The sequence below is a fragment of the Lissotriton vulgaris genome, chromosome 5, assembly GCF_964263255.1.
Source record: "Lissotriton vulgaris chromosome 5, aLisVul1.2, whole genome shotgun sequence".
Classification (NCBI taxonomy): Eukaryota; Metazoa; Chordata; class Amphibia; order Caudata; family Salamandridae; genus Lissotriton; species Lissotriton vulgaris.
This window is the reverse complement of record NC_141693.1, coordinates 861,627,602-861,646,881: the sequence shown is the minus strand read 5'-3', so window position 1 is coordinate 861,646,881 and position 19,280 is coordinate 861,627,602. Positions and strand designations below refer to the sequence as shown.

General features: G+C 42.0%; 1 protein-coding gene across 1 annotated transcript in view; it reads left to right on the top strand.

Annotated features, from left to right (window-relative positions):
• Positions 1-8,128: 8,128 nt before the first annotated feature.
• Positions 8,129-19,280, top strand: part of LOC147711712 (uncharacterized) — a 251,462-nt gene continuing 240,310 nt past the window's right edge. The window contains exon 1 of the mRNA XM_086922427.1: positions 8,129-8,320. Coding sequence (XP_086778553.1) covers positions 8,220-8,320 — 101 coding nt within the window. The 5' untranslated portion in view covers positions 8,129-8,219. The remainder of the gene's footprint in view (positions 8,321-19,280) is intronic.

Sequence of the window (19,280 nt, the reverse complement as noted above, 5' to 3'; positions counted from 1 at the left end):
TGCTGAACGACGTAAACTTGACGAAACATTGATATCCGCTATTGCTGCTCAGGAAATGCTGTTGGCATCAGCACTACGAGCAGATCTGCCGACGGTAACAGAAATATGCACTAAGCTAAGCCAACTAAAGCTTAAAACTAAGGCCAAATTTATTAAAAAAACAGTGTTAAAATACATACATTTAAGATTGCGCAGTACGAGGGAGGGAACAAAATTGGAAAAATATTGGCATATAAAGTTGCGGAGGACAGAGCCAATACTATGATATCGAATATCCAAGGCTCTGATAACAAGCTCTACGACCAACCATGTGATATAATAGAACAATTTGCTGATATCTGTAGGTCCTTATATACTCCGGAATTTACACCTAGTGTTGCCTCAATACAAAACTACTTAGAAGAGAACTTAATTAATCTCAGTAACTCCACAGAAATTGATTTACTGTCTGAAAGCATAACCAAGTTTGAACTTTGTCAAGCTATTATATCTCTGCCCACAGGGAAGGCTGCAGGGGAGGATACCATTCCTCTTGAGATTTATAAAATCTGCTTAGAGGAACTTGCACCCCTTCTACTGCAAGTTATTCAAACTATTGGGCAAACTGGGATAGCTCCACACTCATGGGATAGGGCTAAAATAATATTCTTACTTAAAAAGGGGAAACCGAAGGAGGAGAGGGGGTCTTACATACCCATTTAATTGATTAATACTGATGCTAAAAAAAATCAAAAATTTTAGCAACAAGGCTGGCTCCTCTCATGCCCAAAATTGTGAACCCGCAGCAACACGGGTTCGTGACCGGAAGAGATACTACCACCCATGTTAACGTGGCTATAACGGCTTTTGACGTGGCAGAGACAGAGTCCACCCCACTCGCTATGATTTTACTGGATGCCGAGAAAGCGTTTGATCGAGTGGGGTGGGACTATCTCTGGCACGCTATGATAAATATGGGGTTCGGTGGCCACTTTTTAAAGGGGATACACGCATTGTATGACAGCCCCACCGCTTGTATCAGCTACGGGGGGTTGACTTCGTCAGACTTTCTGATTTCTCTGGGCACCCGTCAAGGCTGCCCCCTGTCACCCCTACTTTTTGCCCTTTCACTTGAGCCTTTTCTACATGCACTTCAGGCACAATCACAAATCATACCCTTCAAGTCTAACACACTGGCATTGAAAATTACGGCATACGCCGATGATATTGCCATTTATCCATCTGATATTACAGAGGCATTGAAAGGGATTACCATTGAGGCCTGTAAATATGGAGCAGTATCTGGCTACAGACTAAATATTAACAAAACTCAAATTATAGCCAATTATGCTCCTGCGGTAGCAACTCCGGAGGTTTGTAAAATTGCTACATATCTAGGTGTAAAAATCACATCTAAAATTCGGGAAATCAATAATATTAACTATAGTGAACTGATAAAATCAACTATTTTAATTCTGAAGAAATGACGCAGACCGCCCCTGAACCTAATCGGCAGAATCAATCTAATTAAAATGAAGGTACTACCAAAATTTTTGTTTCTATTCCGCGCTATTCCTTTGGCACTAAATAATTCTTTTTTCAAACAGCTGGACGGAATATTCAGTAGTTTTATTTGGGGATATAAAAAAGCCAGAAGATCGTTGAAACTTCTTAAGAATGGAACTGACAAGGGTGGCCTCAATTTCCCAGATTTTAAATTATATTTTTGGTCCTCGTTGATTCGGCGTCTTCGCTCCCTGCTTAACAGAGAGGATACATTTTTTTTCATTTATTTATGTTAAAAGCTGACTCAAACTTATTCTTATTTCGAGTAAATGACCCCAATTACTTTAAAAGGGTGAAATTTAAGACTGCTAGGGACATAGTGAGGATTTGGACGAATATCTTAACATTCTGTAAGACCACCATTTATCATCCGAAATTACAGCTATGGGGTAACCTGGGCTTTCCTGGAATCTTTAATGATGGGGCGGCTTTAAGATGGTCCATGTATGGAATTAATGTTTTGGGTGACTTATACGGCGCACAAGGGTTTCTAGACCTCCATACGCTCAAAATTCTGTATGGTTTGCCGGAAACATACAGGTTTAAATATTTACAAATCCACAATTTTTTGGTACGAAAAAAACATATTCATGATACCTCAGACTGTGAAATTTGGAAATATTTATATTCAACTAAAAATAAATCGATCATAAGCGATACTTATAGACATCTTTGTGCTCTTATATCTGATGACTTCTCAAAACTGGCAAGGAAATGGAGCAATAAAACTGGCTTAAATATTACTTCAAAACAAATAACTCAATCATTGTACAATATTAATAACTCAGTTAGATCATCCAGTCTAAGGTTACAACAGTTTAGAACAACATGCATGCTGTATTATACACCAGAAAAGATCTCGAAGTGGTCTCTTGATAGCAGCTATAGTGACCGCACCAAATGCCCTAAATGCTCAGCGTATGCAGCAGACCTGGAACATATGTTGTTCTCTTGTCCATCTCTGAGGGATTATTGGGGGGAAGTACATAAAGTTCTGGAAATCAAGAAGATTTATTTACCTACCATCACTGCGGTTACAGTTCTGCTTGATGTGCACCCTTCCCCCTTACCTCGCCCAGCTCTGGCGACGATCCTCTTATCCTGTGCTAAACTAACACTGGCCAGAGTCTGGACCTGCCCTAAACCTCCCAACATTTCGGAATGGTGGTCTTTAGTAACTGAAATTCACTGTATTGAATCAGCCCTGGCAAAACTAAGAGGAGCTCGCTCTTTAAAAAAATTTGAGAAAATATGGGGAAATTTTATTTGAAGTATGTACATTTATTATATAGTTTGGTTGCTCCATTTATTATCTTTCTCTGTTATTTTTCTTTTATCTTATTTTTCTTGCCACGTTTTGTTTAACATGAACTATTATTGTTTTATGTACTACAAGTGGAAACTGAGAAACTGAAAACCGAAAATTGAATATAACTGTAACAAGTTTTGTTTGATGATTTACTTTGGCATGTTCTTCTCTCATCAGTTTTTCAATAAAAATTTATTAAAAAATAAAAAAAAATAAACGACCTTCACACCTGTAGCCTGAGGTTTTTCTGGGAAATGAGGCTCACCTATGTAATTGGTTGTTGGCTCATCTTATGCTATGATATGACTCTTTATACATTTTAATTTCCCTGATACCCGTGTATATATTCCCTTCTAGCTGTTTTATTGAATTTTCTTGGACACTGCAATATTTGTTGTTCTGTCCTGATGATGACCATCTAAATCTATTATGGTTGAAATGCCGTTGACGCCTACATGTGGCCTTAATTAAAGAGGATGCATTTTTTTGCTGTGTGTTGTTTCTGTTTTGTCCTGAACCCCTTTTTTGTATAACTTTTTCCTCAGCCACTTTGTTTGGTTATACATTGCATTATTTGTATTTCCATTATTGTTTGTGTAACCCCATGAGCGCCATTAATGTCTTATGATTGTTTTTGATTGTTTATTTCTGTCAATACATTTTCTAAATAATTAAATAATTTATACATGGGAATCATGTGTCCAAATAGTATCTGGGCATTTTTCTTTCTACTTTTCCTTTCATTGTTTACTATTTACTATGTTCGGTTTCTCTGTTTTCCTTTTTACTTAATTTATATTTTTGATTATTCTAAGTGTTACACTTGAACCTTTGTTAGGATTCTTGTAATATTTTGATATGGCAGAGTATCATAATTGTTAGTAGAAGGTGATGTGTTGGAACAAAACCTCCTAAAGGGTTTCACATAAAAGATAAAGGGCCCGATGTAGGTAGCCCTTTACCGATCGGAATCGGCCAAAAATACCGATTTTCGTCCGTTTCCGATCGGTAAAGGGCTATCGAGATGTAGGGGCACATTTTCGGTAATTTTACCGAATCGTTATCATTACCGAATCGGTAAATTTACCGAATCGGTAATATTTACCGATTCGGTAATGATAACGATTCGGTAAAATTACCGAAAATGCAATGTAGGTAGCCAATGTTCCATCGGCACATGGCTTACAGAATCGGTATTTTACCATGGAATACAAATCCGTGGTAAAATACCGGTTCCTGTGTACATGCACATTTGTGCATGTACACATGTGCCATGTGACAGACAGACGTGCCCTTAGGGCATGTCTGTGTGCCACATTGCACACATGCCCGTTTTGGGGGTGCTAGAGGGTGTCAAAGTGACACCCCCTGCACCCATGCCAAATTCGGTATTTACCGATTCGGTAAATACCGATTCGGTATTTGACTTTAATCCTATGGGCTTCAAAGGCCCATAGGATTCAATAGCAAATACCGATTCGGTATTTACCGAATCGGTAAATACCGAATTTGTAAGGAATCGGTAACGATTCCAGATGTTGGGACCTACATCCCATTTACCGATTTTGAAATACCGAATCGGTAAAATTCGGTATTTCAAATTCGGTAAATGGGATTTACCTACATCGGGCCCTAAGAGTATTCCAACAGACCTGCCAAATCACAAGGTGCCACCGTGTGACACACAATGTCGGCTCCCCTCACACGGTCACCAATGAGGAGCTGAAATCACACGGTGGCAGGGATAATGAGCTGAACACCATTGTAAACAGTGGATTTCCAACTTGTTTCGGAGCCTGTAAACGGCCAATGTCCATGAAAGGTATGAAAACACTGCATTTGGGAGGGGGTGGGGGCTTGGTGAGGGGAAGAGTGCCTTATAGCTCTCAGCATCAGGCCCCACCCCCTCCAAGGACTTACACTCACCATACACGGTGACAATATTTTATACGTTGGCAGGTATTGTGCAAGGATGGAGCTTAGTGGTACACAAAAAGGCACTGCTAAGTAGGAAACCATGGAGGTCCTATTTTAATATAATGGGATCTGTTTGACAAAGAGCTTTTCAACCAATTTACTACTATGTGAAAGAAGCCCAAGTTGTTTTAGGGGATTTTCAGGTGAGAGTAATGCTGTATATGCCAGGTGATGGATGTAGCCAGTCAATCTTGTTCTAAGTCTCTAGATGTTCAGAGTAAATTAGTCTGCAAGATCGCTGCAATTTGTTTTTATTGAGGAAGGGATCTCATGACATTTTTTGTTTATAATCTTATGGAGTTCTCTAGTTTTGTGTGAGGTTTTTTGGATTGTCTTTGAAGAAATAGGGCTTATCTCCGATAGAGAAGATTCTTGTAAACTTCTTCTCTAAAGTGGCCTGTTTAAATATAGTAGGGAATTTTTTTAACATGCTTTCCATAGAATGTAGACCTTTCCTGTTGTCAACTATGATCTTTCTTTACTCAAGGTTTTCAATTTGGTTTTATCAAAGTGCAACTTTGTTTAGTGTATTATTTTGCTGTGCTGGGCAATTAAGGCAAGGGTTTGAAGAAGGAAGTCCTCATAACCTATTGTTTGGTGAAAACATCCTTTACCACGCAGTCACTAACATGATCTGCCTTTACAACGCAGTCACTACCCCGACTGCAACGTTACCACACATTCTTTTACCCCGCAAGTTGTTACACCAACTTGCTTTAGGGTGCACGTTGTTGGACTGGTGTTGGATTTTAAGTCCAACACCTTCCCTACCATTGCGTCCACTAGATTTAGAATAGTAAATTATACTATTCTAAAGTCCAGCGCCCTCCTAAGGTAAGCCGTTGTTACAACTTGCGTGGAAAAGTAATGCGTGGTAAAGTCGCAGTCAGTGGAGAGACTGCGTTGTAAAGGCATGCATGATAAATGCATGCCGGGTTCCATCATACAATCATTGACTGGGCCATGGTGAGAATCAGATAGTAATCAGGGTCCTTAATGCCTCTAATAAAGGTCAATGTTTTAGATTTAGTCTTTTAAATATTGCTGTGAAGACTTGGCTAAGAAAATCCAACTCAAGGTCTACAAGCTAGCTGAGTTTTAAGTGAGGAGTGTCATTATAGTGAGAATTGTTGTAGTTGCTTCTGATACTGGTTGTTTGTTGACAATTCTGTTCTGTAGTTCATCTTCAAATGTGTACATCTGGAAATGATGAGAAGGCGGATAAAAAAGAGGGTGCTGGGCATATGGATACTGGATGGAGCAGAGGGGGGGTTCAGGTGGATGTTGGGGCAATAAGGTGGCTTGTAGGAGTATTTCCTAGTAGGTTTGCCTTGATTGGAGGGGTATGCATTAGTGGGGTGATATAGAGGTACTACCTTACTGAAGGCAGAGAGAAATCGGAATCCAGATCTGGGTGAGGTATGCTATGAATGGCTTTTGAGAGAAGATATTACACTGTTGTTTCTCTCCTTGTGCTGACGCGACACACTTTAGGCTGCTATGTACCAATGCATAAACCCTTGCACTATGGTGCAAGGTTTTATGTGCTCTGCCCAACATAGATTTTTTTAACTAAAAGGGAGCTCCTCCACTACACAAACTATGCTTTGATACTTGTCCCACTTTATATGTGTACTGTAAAGTGCAGCAGAGATGCAAAGTTGGAAAAATGTGGAAACTTTTTAAAGTTTCTCCACTGTTACACCAGCCTCAAGAAGGAGTAATTTTTGGTGCAAATCCCTGACTCCAAATGTTAGTAGATAGGAATTTGCATCAAAACCCGTGAGTGGTTGCATGGGAACATCTATATACCACCCATGGTATGCCCCCTTGAAACAAATATAGGAGAATTAGCACGGAGCAGCACATAGTACTACTTGTGTAAATTCCGCACAAAAACGCTGTGCCTTGTTTGTGTCACGTGTAATGAAAAACTTGTGTAACGTTTGTAAATCTGGGCCTAAGTCGGTGCCAAGGGGTAAGGACAAAGCACTTTCTTTTTATAGCACGTTTCCCCTTGTGAAGAGCTCATCATTTCCTGCCTGCTGAGCTGGTCTCCTCTCCCTAGTTTCTACCTGTTTGATTCCAACCCAAAGAGCTCATTTGACGCCTTGGAGGGCAGCAGGGCTGTGTCTTTCCTGGGAACCTGATGGGCATGGTCCCAGTGGGTCTTATAAGCCGGGCCGGCAACTAGTAGCCAGCCCTCTTTGTCTTTACTCATTTGCGTCTCTCATCCTTGCCAAGTGGCAATTTCACACCATCTCTTCCACATATATTAATGGTTTATAAAGGTGTAGCTGGAAAAAACCGGAAAAACAAAGTAGAAGATCAGATAAATGGTGCCTTTTTGGATTAAAATGGTTCTAATATTATTTTGATGTGGATTTGGGGCTGGCTAGCGGTGAAGCTGGTTGGCCTTTTAACGATCTTTGCCTTCTAGGTCTAAACCAGGATTGTCCACATGTTGGTGACTTAATTTCCTGGGAAGGTTGAGATGGGTCTCAATCATGGGTGGCTCTCGCTGTTAGTTGACACTATTTTTGATAAATTTAGTAAATTCCTGGTTATGCTACAGCATACAGAACTGTGATCATATTGCACAGGAGGAGGATAATGTGACCATGCACTCGTTAGAAATTTATACCAAACAGTAAATGATGTTGCTCATTTCTCAATTAATGTAAGTTTATCTTCAATCTTTTTTTTTACTTTTATGAAAATCTTATTATGCAAAATGTAAAGACAAATTAAAATTGCCATTGGTTTCCTGATTCTTTACAAGTTCATGCTGTGAAAATAAAATACTTTTTCGCTCTTTAAAACCCACCCAGGTCCTGTCTCCCTCTGTGTTGAGTGACACCTTTGTCCGCTACTTACATGAATATTTTAGGACCCAACTTTGGTATAATAATTTCTGGATTCTAAGTTATTGTCTTTTAGAGAAAATTAGAACTTCCAGTACCAGCATGCACTGTGGTGCGAGTTAAATAAAGGCCTACAGTACAAAATGTGGGCCGCTGGCAGTGACAGCTACAGCCACCCATTTCTCTTAGATATATGCTACCTGGAAGGTTGCGAAGATAAATGAAGTCCTATTTTAGATTTCAAGCTCTCCAGTCGGCTCGAGAGGGCTGCACGCTCTGTAAATAGCTCACTTAAAGCTCGCAGCGCGCGGCTCGCCGGCCGTCACTTGCGTAAGCCGGGACCTGACTCAAATTGACAGGGACAGGTCGGCTTCTGACCTAATCCCCTTAAATAGGCCAGAGCCGAGCGCTCAATTTTCCTTTCCCAGTCCCAGGGTCGGGCGGAGGACGCCGGTGCCAGAAAGGCCCTTTGATCTTGGCAGAAACCCCCTCTAGTAGAGTTTTTAAGTGGGGGGCCGTGCATTATGAACTTCGCCGCCCAGTTCTGGTACTCGCAGGCCCCGAAGGACCGAGCTGGCTGGACGGAGAGGAAGGCTGCCGAGGACAATGACCCCTTTTGGCAAAGGTTGGAGAATGGTGGTGCCTGAGCACCCTCCTCCCCAGTCCCGACATCCCTTTAGTGTCCCGGGTCCCCTCCCCCCAGCTGGGATCCTGGGCCGTGCCAATGTCATATCCAAGTCGAAGGACCCTCCTGTGGCACCCCCCTTCCTCAAAGCCTCGCCCCTCCCCCCCTTTGCTGCTGTAGTTGGTCTCCTCCTCCGCCTCTGCTTGTACCTGACTGTGCTTCTATTTAGGTAATTCTCCGTTTCCTTCTCAACCAGTGTTAGATCTGGAATCTCAATTACAGAATTGTCTTTATTTAAACATTCATTCATGTATTACAGGTTCTTAATATAGTGCAGACCAACACATGCAGAACATGTATGACACAAGTATGTGCATTAATGATGGGGGGGGGTCTTAGAACTTACAATGTCGGATTTGCCTCAGCTGTTTCTTTTTTAGTGGACATCATCTTTGTTCATCCGCCTGCCATTTCAAAGTTTAATAAATACTGAATCGTGTTGCCCGCATCACTTACCGCTGCCACCTCTGTACCCCTGGGCTGACTTCACCCACTCCCAGGGTAGCCATTAGCAGCTATGGGAGTGATTTCCAGCTTGAAACAGCGGGACCCTCCTAGAGCTGTGGACTTTGGTGGTATGCTTGCAAGAGCGTCCATCAATAAGAGGGGAGAGGGGCGCTTTCACAGTTGTGGGTTGGGGTTGTTGTCTGCTCTTGGTCCTACATGGTTTAGCAGTGGCCATCAAACTGTGTTTCCCTGTATGTTATGCCATAGGTAGTGACGTAAATGATTGTCTCATTCAAACCAACTGGTGTCCCACAAATTATATCTATATGGTGATTTTATTCATTGAAACACATGGCGCCTGCATGGGAAGGCTCAAGTTGTCTTCTCTGCATCATTACATTTACATGAATTTAGTTGCCTCTTAGGGAAGATCGATGTTTTTTGAAAAAAACAAAATGACCACATACTTACTGTGACTCTCTTTGATGTCAGTGAACTGTCACTCACAATGAAATTTGAGCCTAAAGAAAATCTGAAGTAAAGGGCTCTGTCTTGGCTCATAGATATCACCCAGTTGAGGTTCTTCAGATCCATCAGCCTCCCACACAGGTACAACGTCGGTTTGCTTTACTCGCCAGGAAGAAAAGGCCCACTGGCTGAACGTTAATGTCATCAGACCTCTATGAAACTTCCAGAGGTGTTGTGGTTTCCTAAAAATTCCAGACTGTTCCCACCGTGTGAGTCACTTCCTGTTGGACAAGTTACAATGGGTGACTTGTGATTGGCTATCAACCTCTGCCATTAAAACCAATCTTCCTGTCAAGCCACCGCTCCCACCCTCCCCTGTTACTCTCATGGCACAAAGGTGCGCTGATGAGAGAGGGGTCCAGACTTTGTGCCTTGAAGACCTCGGTGTTTTGGGAGTGCAGCTGGTAGGCTACTCTTTAGACTGGCAGAGGAAATGTTCATAACATACTCTGAGGCGTAGCCTTAGGCAGGCACAGCAAAGAGGACAGCAGTAGGCCTTACTCCCAGAGCGTTGGATGAGGAATTGTGGGAAAAAAGAGACATAACTGAAATGGTTAAAAATGCAGATGAAAGGCGGGGAGGGGAAGGGGAGGGGGGGGGGATGGGCAATGCATAGAAAAACACACCCAAAAAAGTGGCATGCCTTTCCTCCTGCCCTATTCTCTAAGTAAAGTACACATGTGCAGTGTTACTTTAAGAACATGTTCAGACTGTGCAAATTAGCCCCTGCTTTTTAAAAACCCACATCTTACTGTGTCTGTTAGTGACCTGTACTGGAGTGGGCTCACCGGTGCCTCGCCTATAAGGAATGTGCAAAATGCATTTGCGTGCCTTCTTCAACAATTGCTAGCCTTGAACAGAACTCAGACAAGCATGAATGTGTGCCTCCATCTAATGTATCTGGTTCAGGACTCTTAACGTCTGAGTGCCACATCCGGGCCTCTATTCACCGGTCTCTCTTACAGAGTGAGTTCTTATGAACCATCTCAATGGATTCTGGAGAAAATTAATCTGCAAATGGGTTCCACAGGGTAGGCCCATCCCAGGCCAAGCCCCCTGGTGGAAATCCCTTCCACACATCAGCTGCTTCCGGGGCAGCAGTGCTGTGACCCAGGGCCTGATGTCCCCCCTACTGGCACCTCACCTCCTTGTGCAGCACCCCAGGACGTTGGTCAAAGGGTCGCCACACTAGCGCAGTTGCATACAACCTGAAATCAAGTCTAGAGACAACCCTCATTCACACTTAGGGACAATAGGACCGTATAAAGGATTATTCCAATATTAGCAAGCAATCTACTCTGTGGGTTCCAATGCATGGGCAATTTTTTTTACTGTGCATGCAAAGTTGGGTGTATCCGGAAACCTTTGCATCTGCGAAGATAGCAACATTTCCCAGATTCAAACGACTGTGTCTGTTGCTAGGAGCAGACCACTGGATTTCTGGGTACCTGCTGTACTTTGGGTCTGACACCATGAGACATCAAATGGAAACAACATGGTGGGCCTACGAGGTACAGAGAGGGGGAAGCGGGCACAGGGTCAGTGGTGGTGGTGGTGGTGGGGGGTGGGGGGGCAGTGCAAGTCTTGGCGGGTGGGGGAGGGTGTATCTACTGCCAGCTCTGGTGGCTCACTGGTCTAATGAATCCACTGCAGGAATTTCTATTTGACCCCATAGTTGAGGGTCCAAATTCCAGCAAGTCCACTCAGTGTTTCACCTCATCTACTCTGAAATGTTGAATCCTTGTCACTTCTCTAATGTGAAATGTTCTGCTCAGTTGAAAGCGCAAATCCAGTGTTGTAAGGTAACACATGGTATGGCGGTGCCTGTTCCCCAGAAGGTAAATAAGGGTTTCATGTCACCCTCCCAGGGCTTTAAAGGATACTGCGGCTAGCTTTATGACTTGATGTGTTTTTTAAAAACTTGTACAAGATGCATTCTGTGCTCAGCATGCAGGACTGGCGATTGAGCCTACATTGAGGCTTCTTATAGAGAGTATAGGCGTACAGCCTGCGCCAGGATGTTGATGGTCCACACAAGCAGACCAGTTGGGGCCCATAATGTACCGTAATAAAGTAAAGAGCCCTGTAATCAGCGAGTGTACATACAGACTGCCTAGTGAGGTTACTGCCAGACAGATTAGTGAGACTGCAGTCAGACAGATTAGTAAATCCAGTAATGTGCATATCTTTTATGAGACTTACCAGGGTGCCTGTATTACTTAAATATTGCACTTGAAATAGAATAGCGTGAGCAGCTTTCATGCCCTGTCCCCTAGGAGAATTGCACTTTACCAGTTTCAAAGTAGCTTCAACTGCATTCAGTAATCTGCAGCTGGGTCTGTAAGTTTAGAGTAAGACTGGCTAGTGTGCGGCATGGCTGGTGAGTGAGCGTATGGCAAAGCCGGTAGCACACACAGTAAAATGGGTGCTACCAGTAGAACAGTGAATATACTGCCAGGCTAGTTAATGTACAATGACATTTTAGTGACACACATATGAGACATGGGGCAGACTTGGTAGTAAATGCTATACTAGATAAATTAGTGAACACAGACACTGATCTGTGAATGTGCAGTCTAGTGAGCATTCAACTCGGATGGCATTAAGTAGATAGACAATGCAAAAAGGTGAAAGCAGTGATGAACAAGTACGAGAGGCAGAACTGCTATTCACCATAAAGAAAGAAGATGGTGCCCTATGACCTCTGATTGGGCGTGATGACCCAGGTGCAAGCACATGTCCAGTGTTTGCATGAGGTACTGGTCAAACAGAACAGCTGCAGTCACCTGAACAGCATATACTCTCAACAGCAGTCAAAAGGAGCGGGATGTACGATGCAGCCGCATTTCTGAAAGCACCACCGCCAAGAAGCAGAATATTGGCGCCAGATGGATTGCAGTGATTGAGACATTCGTTTATTTAATTTTAACAAGCTGAAGCAATATCATACTGTCAAGTCAAGCACGTGTTGGAAGTCAATATCAATATGATGCAGAACATTGACTATGAAAGATACATATTCAATCAAGCGCAATAGTAAGCTGGTGAAACAATGGACGAGTTTGTTGAAAGACTTGATGTGCTTATCAAGCTTTGAATATTTAGTGAATTTAATGATGAAGGAGCCATACGTCTTCGAGTTATTGATGGCTGTCTTTCAAACTCCTTACGAAAACACATGTTGAGAGGGATGTTCAGTTTAGAGAAAGTGCTAATGGCTGCCAGGGCCGAACAAAGAGCGTCTCGACATACCACTGAAATGGAAGCTGGAACATGGAAAAATGAATCGGCAGTGGCCATGATGAGTAAGAACAAACACCGAGTAGACACATGGAAGTCGCCGTCTAAAAAGGAAAAAGTTTGTGTTTCTGATGTGGGTTTTTATATCCACATGAAGACAAATGTTCTGCCATTGGCCAGATGTGTAAAGGCATGGTAAGGAGAAGCACTTCATGCTGGTTTGCTGAGCAAAAGAGAGACTAACTGTGTGACAGCGAAAAGAGGAAATGGATGCCAAAAAGTTGCAGAAGCCTTCTCGACACGGCCCCAAAATAAAAAGGTGGCATCAGTTATGAAAGTATAAACCAAAGTCGATCATTGTCACGTTCATCCTACAGAGGCTCATCATCACCTTAATCGAGTGCCAGTGAGGAAAAGGGATATGTGCTGATGACATCAATAGACAAACAATGGAAACCTGTAGGTCGGGCTGCCTGCAAGGAAGTACCAAAGAAAAATGCAAACCACCAAACGAAACAACAAAACGCATTTGGGCATTGCCCCAAGATTGCAATAAAGGTCAACGGTTGCCCCACAACTTTTATTATAGACAGTGCTGTATCAATTAACATCATGCCAGTTGAGATGGTCAAAAGCCTATCTTCTGTGCCACGTCTCCACCTGTCAAACACAAAAGTATATACATGGGCAGCTTCTAAACCATTGCAGTCATAGGTCATTCACAACAACTTCGAGACATGGAGAGGCATCCGTGCCAGCGCTAATTCATGTACTTCAAAACGCGTTTTCAAGTCCTTGCCTAATCACCTTTGCCACCTCTGCTGACTTGGGACTGTCATATCAATGAGGATGTTTGCCCTGTTGCCCAGCAGCACACCAGAGCCCCTTTCCACTTGCAGGAATCCTTTGAGAAAGAACTAGAAACGCTGTTGAAGCATGACACCATAGAGCGCTCCACTTGTCTTTCTTCAGTGCTGCCGCCCATAGTAGCTGTGCGAAAAAAGAACAGTGAGAGTGCAGTGCATATCTGGGTTCATATGCACCTGGCCAACAAAGCAATTGAGAGAGAAAGACATCCTAGTCCACACATAGTGGACATGATTATTCAACTGAATGGTGCCAACGTTTTCTCTCGTCTTGACTCGAACAAGAGTTAGGATATCATCAGCTCAAGTTGGAAGAGAATTGCAGGTACATCACTACTTTTTCAACTCATGTTTGTTTGTTCAGATACAAAAGGTTGAGTTTTGGAGTGTCGTCAGCTGCAGAACTATTTCAGGATGTTATGCATCAAAAAAGTCAACCTGTCACAAATGCTTTTAGTTGCAGAGATAGCATATTGGTTTTTGGAGTGACACAGAAAGAGCACGGCAAGGCTCTTACACAAGTGTTCTAATTACTTGCTTATGCAGGTCTTACTCTGAACGCTGCAAAGTGTGGCGTTCAGTAGACAAAACTCAAATTCTTTGGACACATATTTCTGATGGGGAAATGACTCCTGATCCTGACAAAGTAAAAGCACCTTCAGCTACGTGCCCCGGCAAGATGTCACCTTACTGTGATCCTTTCTAGGTATGGCCAGCTAGGTACATTCCTGATTTTGCTACTGTATGTGCCCCATTCTGAGATTTGACAAAATGAAATGTCCCGTTCCAATGGTCTGTTGAATGTGATCAAAGTTTCAAAGGAATAAAACATGAAATTGAGAATGCAACCGAGATGGCCTTCTTTGACCCCAAACAACACACTGAAGTCACATTGGATGCCAGCCCAGTTTAGCTAAGGGCAATCCTTGCTCAACATAATGGCCATTCGAATGCTCAGAGACATGTTGTGGCCTATTCCAGTCGGAGCCTGTCTGACACCGAACATGCCTATTCTCAGCCAGAAAAGGAGAGTCTGGCTGTAGTGTGGGCCTGCAAACATTTTCATGTGATTTTCTATGGAAAACATTCACTATTATCACAAAGCACGAAGCGCTACTCACCATCCTTGGAAATCTTAATGCCCCTTTGCATTGAGAGGTGGGATCTGAGACTTTAAGAATATGATTATGCATTCATGCACTAGCTGTGTAAAGACCAGAACCCTGCTGATTATTTTTCAAGAGTACCACTAAATGATCACAGTTAAACATCCATGACAGCTGAGGAGTACATCAACTTCATTAAAAAGTCTAGTACACCATTTCAATCGAACAGATTATGGAGGCTACAAATGCTGACAAGAACATGCATATTCTCAAAGACTTCATTCTGGCTAAATCCTGGAAATGGAGTGTTTGACCTCTTGTTAACGATGTCTAATTTAAACAAGCATTTACAATGCAATGGTCTCGGCATTGTTAAAGTTAGAGCTATTGGCATGGCTCATGACATTTTTTATTTATGTTTTTGTTTTAAAACATATAAGTAAATGGCATTGTTATTTACAATGCCAATAGCTTAATCTCTTGCAAATGCGAGACCTATTGCATTTGCACCCACACACAGAGCCACCCACAAAGCCACCCACACACACATACAGAGCCAGCCACACAGAACCACCCAGTCATTCACATAGAGCCACCCACACACACACACAGAGCCACCCTCACACAGACAGAGCCACCCTCACACAGACAGAGCCACCCTCACACAGAGTCACACACACACACAGAGCCACACAGAGGCAAGAAAAAAAACCGAACAGCAGCAGGGAACAGAGGAAAGAAATAACAAGGACAGCTCCCCCCAGATACAGAAACGTATTCCCAGGTGCTTTGTGAGTTTGCTACCGCCTGCCCCACCTACAGGGCAAATTAACCTAAAAAAAACAGACAGTCTCACCCCAAGGAGGTGGAAGCAAAAGAAACTAGGAGTGAGGGATGCGGAATGAAGACCAAGGAATGAGGGATGCAGAATGAGGAACTAGGAGTGAGGGATGCAGAATGAGGAACTAGGAGTGAGGGATGCGGAATGAGGACCTGGTAGTCAGAGGGAGCCCAGTAAACACTGCAGGTACTTACCTATGCAATAAAGATAGTTCTCCTGCTTGGACATTTATCTACAGATGCAGGCTTCTGGTTGCTCTATGGAAAAGGGAGTTCGCCAACTATGAAATTCAGCCTTTGCAACCATATACACTCTTATGATGCCGCAGTACAATGTCATATCTCAGTTTCGCACTTTAACGAGAATTTGAGATATGGCCAGGACCTTGAGAACCCATTGGCCAAGGGCAATCCTCATCTATATGAAATCACCAGGGTCATCCATTGCTCTCTGCCCTTCATAAAAAGACTCTAATATAATTTTGCAAAGCATGTAGTAAACCGCAATAACCTATAACGTCAATATGATAAATCCTGCAACATTGCAACAAAACTGCATCATCATTCAAATGTTTCTATCATATATCAGCCTGGGTGGTCTCAGTACCCCATACAGGCCAAAATCCTGCTTAAGGTATGCAAGCAAATGGTGGTTTCATATTCCAAGTGCTCCATGTGCCGAAGCACAGCCTTCATTTCCAAAATGGTTTCCACAAAGGACAGATTGGAAAAAGGCAACTACTTGCAAAATATTAGCTTTGGCCCGTTGCTTGTTAGAAGAGCTAATCTCCATCTCTGTTTTCAGGGGTGAGTTTGCCACATTAAGAATCTTATTAGTAATAAAGTAGCATGGAGTTGCAAACATAGTCTCAGACTCGTTTTTTCTGATGTCACTGGACACACCAGTCACTCTTCAGTCACAGGTATAACCAGAGGAAGAGACCTACCTGTAGTTTGAGAAGGCTCTAATAAAAGCTACAGAGTGGATTGTCATATCATCCATTAGTGTGTTGATGAAGTGGGAGGTAACACATAGAGACTTGCTTCTACGGCGGAGGCACTCAGAATGATCTCACACCAGAACATCCTTGGTCTCGTATTCGGAGCCCAGCTCAGGAGGCAGCTCTGATGTGGGTGAAACGTATCCACAAAAAGTGACAAAATTTGGCAATCTAGGAAGCTTCAGATGCAACTAAATATCCATTAATTATCCTCAGAAATCCATTTGGAGCCATTTGGAGCCTCTGAAACCTTTGAAATCTTACAAGGATGCTTGCAGAAAGAGGATGAACTACCAACAGCTTCTGCTATTAGACCCATTACAGCAGCTTGCTTTTGCAGTGAAGGGCTGTGTTTAAATTCGATTTTCCAGGAGAGATGGGTGTACATCCTACAAGAGTACTCCACCATTTTTCATATCGAAGAGTGGTCTTGCCCAACCAATCCATTGCCTCTTTACAAAATTATTAGATGTGCCTTCAAATGGTATTCTTTTGCACGTTCGAACCTTCCCATCAAGAAGTTGACTAAAGTAAGGAAAGGCCCATACTTGTAATTGGGCCCAATTAAGCTCTTCAAATTAAACAGCAAAACCCACAGTGGAATGGTTTTCAGCATGACTTAGCTCTATTTCTGAGGGACTTGTGACGCTGGTGTAAAAGCCGTACGGACTGTAAATGTGGGACCTCAGTATAGCCCATCTCTTTTCTGGGCTGAAATACTTTCTAGCACTTATAGAATGTGAATCATTGTCACCTCAGAGAATTTGAGCATATTACTGGGTGGATATTTCCTTCACAAAGGGGAGCTTATCTAGAGAAACCACTGAAGAAATGCTCTCTTTTTCTGTGACTTGGTTACGGTGGGGGCACCTGAGCTGGTTTTGGTAGAGCTGAACTGCATTTATGTGGTAAATCCGAAAGTAAACCCATCAAACGCACACACTGTTGCAAATAGAATCCTCAATTGACCTACCAAACTGTAAAGCAAGTGATGAAGCCCAAAAACTAAAATCCTTTATAAATGATGACTCAATCCACTATCACACTTACCAATCAATACCAGGCCCATAAACATAGAGAGTGAGGTGTATGAATCATATGTTATTAATGACTTTAAGCAATAAACTATCTACAATAAACAAGACCAGCTTGTCATTTTGAAAAGTTTATTTTTAAAATTCATAATTGAAAAATCTTTATTAACTCTCTTTATTAAAATCAAGCATTTAGTTTTATTAATTCAAATTACATAATCATTGGCACAATGTAAGCTGTCAGGATAGATTTGATCAAAATGATGAATTTAAGAAATCATAACTTTTTCTCTAAGTTAATTTTCTAACCTGAAAGAAAAACAAATAATAAACAGTAGCATGCTTACACTCCCAAGGCAATCCGACAGCGCTTCGCCCCTCTGGAAAAGACAGTCCCAAACCCTTCAAGAGAGCCAATTTTATATCATTTTTGCTCTCAAAACGAACTAAATGTTATTATTTTAGAAATGTTCACCACTGTGATTGGTTTATGGCTGTCAGGCCACCTCAGCTACCAGTCCAGAGAATATGCGCGTCACCATGCCATTGTCCATTAGAGTGACATCAGCTTCCGAGGCTTTGCAACAAAAAGTTGCCAATCTACTTCCACCTAAAGCTCGGCAGATTCACGCTTGTCACTTCCTCGGCCTTGAATAAGAACATTCAGAGCAGTCCATGAAAATATGCTTCTTTGTTAGAGTCTCTCTTTTTATAAAAAAGTCAGAGCCACGAGAAGCAAGTTCAATAAACTCTTGCATGGAAAGTTTTTCAACGTGTAGCTTGGCTCCAGCTTCTGCTCAGTTCAGGCCGACCAACTTTTCTCCAAAGCAAAGACTAGGCCTCAGCTCACTCTTGAGCTATTATTTAAACAAACACAAAAAGAGTGATTAATTCAAGTAAAGCAAACCCTTCTGTACCACCCAGTCCCTTATTAATTATTAATTAACCCACTAATAAAAACATTTAGCAAAAGCAAACATTTAAAGCAGCACATAAAATATCCACCATTCTTCATGTAATCCAGCTTTATGTTTCTGAAAGAATAAAAAGATAATTAAATGATACACAGACAGACAATACACAACATAAGACTTACATGTAAGCACATAAAATAAGCACATGCCATGAATGATCAGCTGCATGTTAATGGTGACAAAGACAATAGGACAGACATAACAAACAGGACAATATTAATAATGTGTTACAAAAACAGACTTGCAAATGCAACAAGAGCACATGTAATTAGTTTCCCGCGTGTATATGTGTGGTGCAAACTTAATCTAGGTTGGATTAACAAAACAAATCATGCAACAGCGCATTAATTACTTTTGTTAATGTTATGGGGAATTGAATCCACAAGCCAGAATAAAATATTTTCTGCAGCCCGCTTCATCAACTCCCTCATCTGGTGATTTTAAAATCACCAAACAACACACCAAAATTTTAGAAAATTTTTACCCATTTTAGAGACAACACACACTGAATTCTCTCGATATTAGTTTCCCTAAACCCCTGTTTCAGCTGTCTGATTATCTCTATCAAACTGAACTCTTCGCATTTCTTCTAATTCATATTCCTTTTCTTGTTCCTTTCTGAGTTTATAAATTCTTCTCTTTTCATTCTGACGCTTCCTCCTCTTGTGAATCAAACAACTAATTTTTAGCAGCATTATCATTATAATAATGACAATTACTGGATAGAGCACTTTGCCAATGATTGAACTGCCAAGTTCTGAAAACCAATCTTTAATAACCTCCATTCTCTTCCCAATTTTCTCAGAAAAGGTCTCCTCCTCCATGGGTTCAATTTCTTCATGGAAGTGCGTGATATTTTTAACA